General features: G+C 38.0%; 1 protein-coding gene across 2 annotated transcripts in view; it reads left to right on the forward strand.

Moving 5' to 3' along the window:
• PFKM (phosphofructokinase, muscle) overlaps positions 1-8,836 on the forward strand; it is a 345,974-nt gene extending 337,138 nt beyond the window's left edge. For both annotated transcript variants that reach the window (XM_044083480.1, XM_044083481.1), the window contains exons 21-23: positions 1,592-1,691; positions 1,787-1,892; positions 7,760-8,836. In XM_044083480.1, the coding sequence (XP_043939415.1) occupies positions 1,592-1,691; positions 1,787-1,892; positions 7,760-7,925 (372 nt within the window). In that variant the 3' untranslated portion in view covers positions 7,926-8,836. The remainder of the gene's footprint in view (positions 1-1,591; positions 1,692-1,786; positions 1,893-7,759) is intronic.
• The last annotated feature ends 1,241 nt before the right edge of the window (positions 8,837-10,077 follow it).

Below are 10,077 nucleotides of genomic sequence, written 5' to 3' on the forward strand. Positions count from 1 at the left end.
TTATCAGTCAGCTTAGATTCACTGCAGAGTGAATCCACACATTTTTAGTGGACAGAGTACAAACTATTGTCAAGTACACAACAACTCTGGTAAGTCCACAGTTAGTAATTACATAGGACATTCTAACCATATTCGTGTGCATGTCCTCGTTAATACAAGTAACACCTTACATACCTCACATAAAAAAGGTTCACTAACGTGTGTCCAAAGCTGATCTCTAGAGAGGCAGCAGAGGTCCTTCCCAGTCTATCTTTCAAAGTCTCCTCCCAAGGAAGTTTCAGTGGTAGGTGAATGAAGTCACCTTAACAGCAGGAGCTTCCTTTCTTTCTTAGTTTTTATTTCATCAGATAAGAGGCCTGGTAATCTACTTTCATTTTCATCTTGCTTAGAAAACTCTGTAGATGTCAACTCCTGTTCACCAGGTCACTGCAGGAGCCAGATGTGATTCGACAGCAATGTATGGACCCTACCTGTAACCTTGTTATCTTAAAGAGCTCCTGGTTTCCTGGGTTTTTGCGATCACTCCATCTGTCCACACTGAGGCTCTTAGTAGATCCCAAGATGTATCTCAAATCTGACTTTTACACATTTTTTTTACCTGTGCCTACTGCTGTGGAATTTGCCGTCTTTATGACTTTTAGGCATTCCCATCAATGGCAGAGTTTAGAAGATTCTTGAAGCCTCCACTTTTGTCCGAGGTAAATGACGTGACAGTTTTGGAAAGGGATGACCCTGTTTATTATTATTGTTTATTGGAGCCTAACTGTACTTACATATCTCTGTATTTACCTGTTTCCGTACTATTTTTAGCTTGTTGTATATTCATATTTGCAGAGAGTATGCGATCAAGGCTCATTATCACATTGTTTGATACTGACCTGATGTGTATGCTGCTGCTTCAGTCACTCACACATTTTATGCTCAAAACTTAGTTTAAACAGAAACATGGCCATAAATAATAATCCAGTACACAGAATAGCAGTGAGGCAGCCAGGCAGTATACAAACCATAAAACGTTTATTATACTAAATAAAAAAACGGTAAGCGCTTTTGCTGTGAGCGTCTTCAGACCAGTATCAGGTTTGTATACTGCCTGGCTGCCTCACTGCTATTCTGTGTGTTGGATTATTTGGATTTATATTTTTAAGCAGTGGGACACTTATCTTGTGGAGAGCTACCTGGATATTTGTTATTATGGCCTTAAATAATGTTGCATTCAAGTGACCACTGTATAGGGCAAGTTACCTTAGCAGAGGCTAAAAGAAATTATTTAGCACCTTATTCCTGAATCGAGTTTGAAAAATTATTCCTCACACATTGTTAATTACAGTACCTTTTAAACATTGTACATAATGCAGTCATTCTTTCTGCTTAAAAAAATCTTATTATTTTTTTTGAAGCAGCTATAATTTGGGTTATTGCAATATTCTATAATGTTCTTAGTTGTAACAATGTGTTGTATTTCTAGAATTACTGGCTGCTTATGGCCTAGGTCATGTCTGAAAACAGTCCTTGGGATCATTTAACAAGCAAACATAGAAAATGCACAAAATAAATAAAATCATAATTCTACTATTTTATTTGTGTACAGGGTGGCACCCCAACTCCATTTGACAGGAATTTTGGCACCAAACTGGGTGTAAAGGCTGTTATGTGGATGACAGGCAAAATGAAGGAATGTTCCAGACATGGTGAGTATCATGTACACCTATGTTACAGTGCATGCAGTTTCAGGAGACATGTTCTTCACCATCCATTGTAACCATTTTGCATTTTTCTCCTTTAGGTCGCATATTTGCAAATACAGATGATTCTGCCTGCTTGTTAGGGATGTATAAAAGAAGCCTCATATTTCAGCCACTGTCAGAAGTTAAGAACATTACTGATTTTGAGTGAGTAGCATTACTGTTCTACCTTGTAATGTAATGGAATTAATGGAATTTCACCAAGAAGCAGAACACTTGTTGAAATACTGAAGTACTAAAACTTGAAAGGAGAGTATTAAGTTTTTGTATTTTTTTTCTTTTAAAGTAATGCTAGAAGCAACACTGTTAGATTAGAAGCTGCAATTAATCAACAGACAAAATGACAATCTACCCTGCCTTAAACTTTCACCTACTACATGAGGTGGACAGTAGTAAGGAAAACAGAATCCAGGAATGTCTCTAGGTTAAGTGCTGTCACATTCATGGCAGAGAAGATTTATACATATAATGCTAGTCACAGACATTAGCGATTATGTATTTATTTTGTATGTGGCATAATCAAATTGCTCCATGTTGGCTAGAGCTGTAGCAATAGTAAAAATCTTTCACAGAATACAACAAAGTGAAGCTGCTGATAATATAATTTTCCAGATGTTTGAATAGAAAAGTTAATCAAACTATGCATAGCTTACACTCCTTCAGAGAATCCCTTCCATGAGTTATCTACATTTGAAATATGACTAGCTTTCAAAACTGCACTGTTACATGTAGTTTGGTTCATCCACACTAGACAGGAGAACTGTTTCCCTGTATCATGTTTAATTTGAATGCTGACTAATTAGACAGTTGTATCCTTGGATTCATAGACATGTTTCTCAGATATGCAACTCATCCTGCTCAGATTGGGCAAGTTGTACTTCTCTGATTTAATGCAGTTCATAGTTATGCACAAAATTTAAATCCATGGATCTTGTTAAAATGTGATTTGCCTAAGTATGATTCCATACGTTCATAGGTAAGTACTAGGCTATCTGCCCAAGTGCATTTATAAGCCTAGCCAGAATGTGTCGACTTTCGCCACCCCCTTAGATTAGTTACCTGCACCTCTGTCCAGCAGATCCATTAGTTCCCTGTGCCACTGTCCAGCAGAGCCACTGCAGTGATCCCCGGGGTAAATTTTCTGTTTCCCATCCACCCGTCAAGGTTTCTCTTGAAGAGTGTTAGTGAGGGGCTCTGCCTGATGTATATTGGAATCCCGTTCCAAAGCATGAGGCGTCTCTGGGACAGGAATCTATCCCTCCGGCATGTCCTATTTATCATTGTGGTGAGGTTTATATCTCTAGAGAGTGTGGTTCTCCAGGATTTGTTTTTTTAGGTGGAGCATATCCATCAATTCTGGGTTGGACATGGCCTTGCCACAAATTAGTAGTTTGAACAACTTCTCAGCTGAGTATCCTACCATCATACTTCTCAACCTGGAAACATCAAAAATCTTGACAAAGGCCCTGAAAAATAGGTACAAATCTGCATGTCGATTAACATAACATTTGCATGCATAATTATGTAACCCCTCCCACTCCAATGGACTTGTGGGGTACCAACTTTCAAACACAAACTGACGGACAGACAACCAAAATATGGCCCCAGAGCCCAGACCCTGTAGTAAATGGTAACCATTTTTTTTAAATGTGTAGCAATGATGTTCACTGGGAAGGGAGAAAATGAGGAACCTTAGGGTTTTGTTTTTGGTGACTTGCTGTATGTGGGTTTTGTGGTAAAAGTAAGGCATTTAATGGTAGACAATATTCTAATCTCAACAAAAGAAAACTATAGCTTGCTAGGACCTCCAAAGGTCATTCTTCATGGCCTACTGATCAGTGGCATAGCTAGAGGTTGTGCCACCCAAGGCTGTCTGAGTTTGCCGCCCTTCCTCCGTCCCCCACTCAAAAAATCATGGTTGAATGGGCCCCCGGCTACCATCCTTTGTGAGTAAGTAGTCGAGGTACAAGCAGCAGACAGAACCTCCAGCTGAAGACACATACAAAGACATACAGACTTCCATAGTCAACCTGACACACACACACACACACACACACACACACACACACACACACACACACACACACACACACACACACACACACACACACCTACAAAGACATGCAAGCTCACAAACAGATATACCCACAGCTAGTTGCAGAACAATCTGCATCCAAACTGTCCCCATTCATACCAACCATTTACCACTCCTAGCCGGGGGCATGAAGTATACACAAACATACACATACATACCATCACAATAAACACTCAAGCACATACAGTCAAACTAGCCATTCACACTATTCACACACACACACACACACACACACACACACACACACACACACACACACACACACACACACACACACACACACACACATATCCCCTTTCCCCAACACACACAACACTACACTACCTACCTGGAGTGGCAAACTGAGCAAGGTGAAACTGCTCTGCTTTGCCCTGCTGAGATTCTGCCATTGAAATACACAGGTGTACAGGAGTACACAGATAAATTACTAAATACACTTATTCTATGTGCTCTGCACAGAGCCTTTGTAGTACAGGCATCTAGGATTCACTGCACTACAGAAGTTATTACTACATACACTTATTTTGTGCGCTGCTCTGCATAGAGCCTTTGTAGTACAGGCATCTATGAATCACTGTACAAGTTCTTTTTGTACAGAAGTTCAACAGGAAGTGCAATACAGGCTGCGGTGGTGCAGCTGTTAGCGTTGTTACCTCACAGCAAGTGGTTCTCCCATTCAATTCTCAGCTGAAGCTCCTTCTCTGTGGAGTCTGCATGTCCTCCCCATGGTCGAGTGACATCTAAAGACATGCAGGTAGGTGGCTGCATGAATGGGTGTGCCTTCCTTGAAGGTTGGGTGTCGGGCTGGCAACTCGGCACTGTAAAAATCCACTGCCAATCATTACTGGACCGGAGTTCCGTTGTGACGACCCCAAACCGGGAAAAGCCGAAAGACCTACTAGTTCAACAGGAAGTGCAATGACCTAGTTTAAATAGGCCACACTCCCAGACTACCATATTTACATATGATATCGAAAACCCTTTCTGCTGAATGATCCAAGATTACTCTCTGAGGATCAAGGGATCCATGTATCAGAACCCCTTTGCACATTACCCAAATCCACTTGCTTAGCTTTGCATAGCAGGAAAGCTGTCCACAAATGCAATCCCAGACAAGGTCTATGTCTGTGTATCATTTACACAACCTGCTCTATTAAATTGTAAATAATCTAGATATGAAAGGGGTGATTATTCTTTATATTCCTACCATACTTGTTTTATGACTGCAAGATACAGTGTAGTGCTGTCGACATCTTACTTCTCAGTGTTCGCATTAAAAGAGTTTGCTGTCACATACTAAAATGTTATGAATGATTGTTTCTGAACTGCAGGAAAATATGAGTACAGTAAAAGGATTTTTTATTTGATTTGATTTGATTCAGTGGGCTGCATTATAAAATACAATCTTACACTGAGTAGGGAACTTGCAGTTTGTGTCACTGTATGAATATTTGTGCATACTCCTGTTTTTTCTGCAATATTTCAAAGCGGTACCTTGTTGGGATGTGTCTCTTCAGCATTAGTTTTCATGGGCAAACTGTGTACTACTTTCTATCATGAGTCAAGTTATACTGTCTTCAATTCTTCAACTTCTCCTGCAGGTTCTGAAAATGGTTGTTTGCAACAACTAGAAGTCCATGTTAATTTGCTGTTCCTTTCACCTCAAGAAGCAGCCATTATTAATTAAGATAAATATTCACTTTCTAGTTACAATATTTTTGACAATTTAATAATAATAATTTAGAAATCAGTAAATCACTGAACATCAGTGTTCATAAGAACCCATTTCCTTATTTCATCTTCAATCAAATTAAAGAATAACTGTCACTGTGTGAAATAAATTATACTATAAAAATTACATATATAAGAAAAGAAGAGGCGGTGGATTTGTTACTAAACCTTCCTCATCCAGCAGGCAGCTCAGATTCTGCAGAAAGACTTTCCAAGAGAGAAAGGGGCAACAAAGCATAATACACATCTGGATTGCAGTCCAGTATCCCACTGTAATCTGTATGCGGACTCTGATCTCCCTAACACTGCAGGAGTATTACTGATACAAAATATCCAGCACAGATGCACATACCCAAACACACATACACAATCACAAGCACACATTAAAATATTTAGTGGTACAAGTAGTTCAGCTTAGCTGCATACCTCTTAACCTCTTAGCAAAAGAAATCTGGACAAAGTCTAAAATAATGGGGGGCAAAGGCCCAAAAAGAGGCACAGATTTTAAATATTGCTCTTATAAACTTAGAATGTTGCTAGAATGAAAGGATTTGTGTTAGCATGCATTTTTATGAACAATATGAAGTCTGAAACTGAAATGTACATTGTTATTTAGTGACTTCAATCCTCACTGATTTGATAGACAACATCAAATTTTATGAGGAACAAACCAAAATATGAGAAAAAAATCTGGACAGTTTAGAGGTATGTGTGGCTATAGGGAGTCAACATATCACAGTTTTCAGTACCACACATACATTCCCTTTTGACTTTTCTTCTGCACTGACAATTTTTCACATTCTTTTTTTTTTTTTAAACTGACCTCTTCTTATTGGTATTTCACCAACACCAACTTTTTATGATGGAATTCAAAAGAATAAAATGGGAAGTGATAAATCCCATAAATAATAGAAAAGCAATATACAGTCTATAAACATAAAGTATCACAGAATGTGCAAGAGGCTGCGGTGGTGGTGCTGCGGTAGCATTGTCGCCTCACAGTAAGACGTTGTCCTGTTCGATTCTCAGCTAAAGCGTCTTCTGTGTGGAGACATGCGTGAATGGGCGTACCTTCGTTGAAGGTTGTGCGTCAGGGCTGGCAACTCGGTACGTAAAAATCTACTGCCAATCATTAGTGGACCGGAGTTCCGCTATGGCGACCCCTAACCGGGAAAAGCCGAAAGATACAACATCAGAGAATGTGCAAGAGATAATCGTAAAGGAGAAACTATAGGTTTTCACTGGATTGTGCATTGACCTATAAAAAAACAGTGTGCTGAAAAGAATGACCTTTAGCCACTTTATTTTGTCAGTAAACAAAGGGCAGTGTTTATATCATGTCAGGTGTACAGATGAGAGGCAGAAGAAATTTTATATCAGAATTTACTGCTACCAGTCACAGATCATCAATTAAGTAAAGTAATAGACTTAGAAGACTTCATACTGTAGCTCAGGATTTGATGCCTATAATGTCCAGTTACATGGCCTTTTGAGTCTGAACAAATGACCTTACTCTGGGTCAAACCTGAAGATAAACATACGTCATGTATGCCAAACATGGTTAAAAATGATGGACTAATAATAATATCTAATGCTGGAAAGCAGTGCTTCCAAAATGGTTTAATAAAGCTATGTACAAAGCATTCTGCATCTGAGCTTGTTGTCATGTTTAGTATTTATGCACTCCTCTGTTTCCCTCATGACACATGATTTTGAACTGTCTAGTACCCAGAAAAGTGGCACTAATAATTTAAAGAAAGAGGACAAACATCTACATCTCCCTTTTACAGAAGCAAAAAAAAATGATCTTGTGTGGTAGAATGTTGCAATACCATTCATTAAAGTGTACATATTTTACACTAACTCTTACGTAATGTGCTTATATATTTCTGCTATTTTTGTCAATCTCTGCTTTTTAAACATGTTTCTGAGTCATATCCTACATTCCTATTGAAAGCAGGAAGAATTATATGCTATTTTGTATTCAGTTTTTATCCTAATTAGATGTCTAGATTTTTAGATGAATCTACCTACTTTTCAGGAAAATGTGTATCTATTTTCAGTGTCTGTAGGTTGAAAGGTATGGCACACACTCACATACACATTTCAGAAGTGGGGTATGGATTATCAATTCGCAAACCAATGTCTAAATCCCTTTTTGAAAGTGTTGCTTTTCCTTTTCTTCTAGTCATCGTATTCCGAAAGACCAGTGGTGGCTAAAGCTTCGTCCACTTTTGAAGATTCTTGCAAAATACAAGATCTGTTTGGAAACATCTGCAGAAGTGCAGCTAGAACACATTATCCGCAAGAGAATCTCCCTGGAACAGCAGCAGCAGCAGCAGCAGGCCTCATAGAGATAAACTGCATTAGGGTGCATCTGTTTTGTTGTACATGACACACTCTGCAAACATTGGTTTGTGTGCATTTTACTCTGTTACCAGGATTTATTATTCTTTCTCTTACATGACTTTTTATATACTACCAATTTGATGCATGTTATTGTAGTATGGGAATGAAAACTTGTAATGGCCATGAGACAAAAGCACACTCAAGGAAAGATGTGGGCATGTGGCTTGCACTGACTCACCCATTCTCACTACAATTGATGCTTTTGCCATCAACTTGAAAATCTAGGCTGGAGTGCTGCATTTTATGGCTGATAAGGGAAACAATGAAAAGTAAGTTATCTGATTTATTTTTGGAGAGGGAGGAAGGGAAATTGAGGGGCATAAAGCATGCTCTGTGTTCATTCTCCACTACAGGTTGACTGCAACTGCTAGCATCTGTAACAACAACCACAATATCATGTTTCAACTCAGAAGGTATGGGGGAGGTGATGACAACAAATTTGCTGACTGATGAAGGACAGCAAGAATAGAGTATAAGGCATCTGACCCTTTCTCTATTCCTTCCCCCAAAAAGGAAAAAAACAATTTAATAGATATGGAATATATCCTTAAATAAAGAAACATTAAATGATTTTGAAAAATGCAACATGTTAAGAATAAATATACATGAAATTATATAATTAAAATGTACAAATTTCTGACAAACTAAAAATATATTAAAAACAGATAAAATGTGGAAATGATTTTGGATAATAAGTCTATAAATGTTTACATCTGGTTGTGCCATTGATATTTCAAAAATACTGTTGCCCATTCTGTCAAAAGGAGTATTACAGTATGTATCTTACAGTGACATGTGAAACTGATGCTTTTCCAGTAATATATTGCAGAATAAATTCACATTTATTTATTTGTTACTGCTGCGTGTATAAATTAACATTTATTTGTGGAAAAATATAGCTTTATAAAGAGAAAACATTTTACAGCAATGTTTTAATTGTGAGATGTAGTCTTCTTTGTTTCAGGAGTATGTGGTTTAAAGAAGAGGCCCATGCACTATGAATCATAAAAATCTGAATAAATTCTATAAACATATTAATATGGTACAGCAGAACACCTGAAAATGAGGAGTTACTGTACAAGGAGGATTAAAGGTGGAAGTTAAACAAACAGGGATGGAATGGGAGAAACAATGCAAAGGAAGGGTACCGCTAAATAAAATGGAATGGATTCATTTAAAACTAATTTAGGAGAAAGATGGGAGAAATTAAGGATTATAAATGGATATGAAGATACACTATGAAGTAAACAGAGTATAAGGAGAAAGGAGGTGGGTGGCAGGAGGAAGGATGATAAAGTAAGACTTACTGGTATATTCAAATGAGGGGAGGTATAAATGACAAGATGCAGTGAGAATAAGACAGAATGTCACTGGGAAGTACTTCAGCTTGTTTATTAGGACAGGTGAAATGGCTAGGAGAGAACTCTTAAGGTCCATTTGGTTCCATCACCACTCTAAGGAGTAGTTTAAAAAGTGAAGGACATGGGCAGATTTGGATGCAAGGAGGCAGGCTGTTCCAGAGGTTGTAAATATAACAGGTTAAGGCAATTCCCGTTCTTTCCCGTGTAGTTTGCTCCTACCCTTTTCTAAAGATCTCAATCCTAGTTGTTTTATCTCTGTTACTATATTAACTGCTTCTAGTAAAGTTGGTTTAGATTTTGATTTCCATTTTCTAGTATTTGCTTTTTTGGCATCCAACATTATTAGCCAAAGCAAGGCCTTACCATGTCTAGGCAATTCCCAATTCTTGCTGTCTTCCCCTCCCAGATAAAGTCCTTCAACTCTGTATTAATTGCTACCCACAACTTCTCCTCTGGTTGATAAAAATATGCCTGACCTGTGTATAACACTAATGGGACTAAAAACATTTTAATTGCTTGTATCTTACTATACATATCCATATAACAAAGGTTCCATTTTCTCAGTCTTTGTATTATCTTTTGTTTAATCTCTTCCCACATATCCTTAGCTGCCACACCAGAATCATTTTTAATTGATATTCCTAAATACTTCATTTTATCATACCCACATAAATATGGATATTGCTAAACCAATTCATATGTGGATACATAATTTTCCACTACTGCCTTTGTTTAA

The sequence above is a fragment of the Protopterus annectens genome, chromosome 9.part0, assembly GCF_019279795.1.
Source record: "Protopterus annectens isolate FY-2018-M chromosome 9.part0, PAN1.0, whole genome shotgun sequence".
Lineage (NCBI taxonomy): Eukaryota > Metazoa > Chordata > Ceratodontiformes > Protopteridae > Protopterus > Protopterus annectens.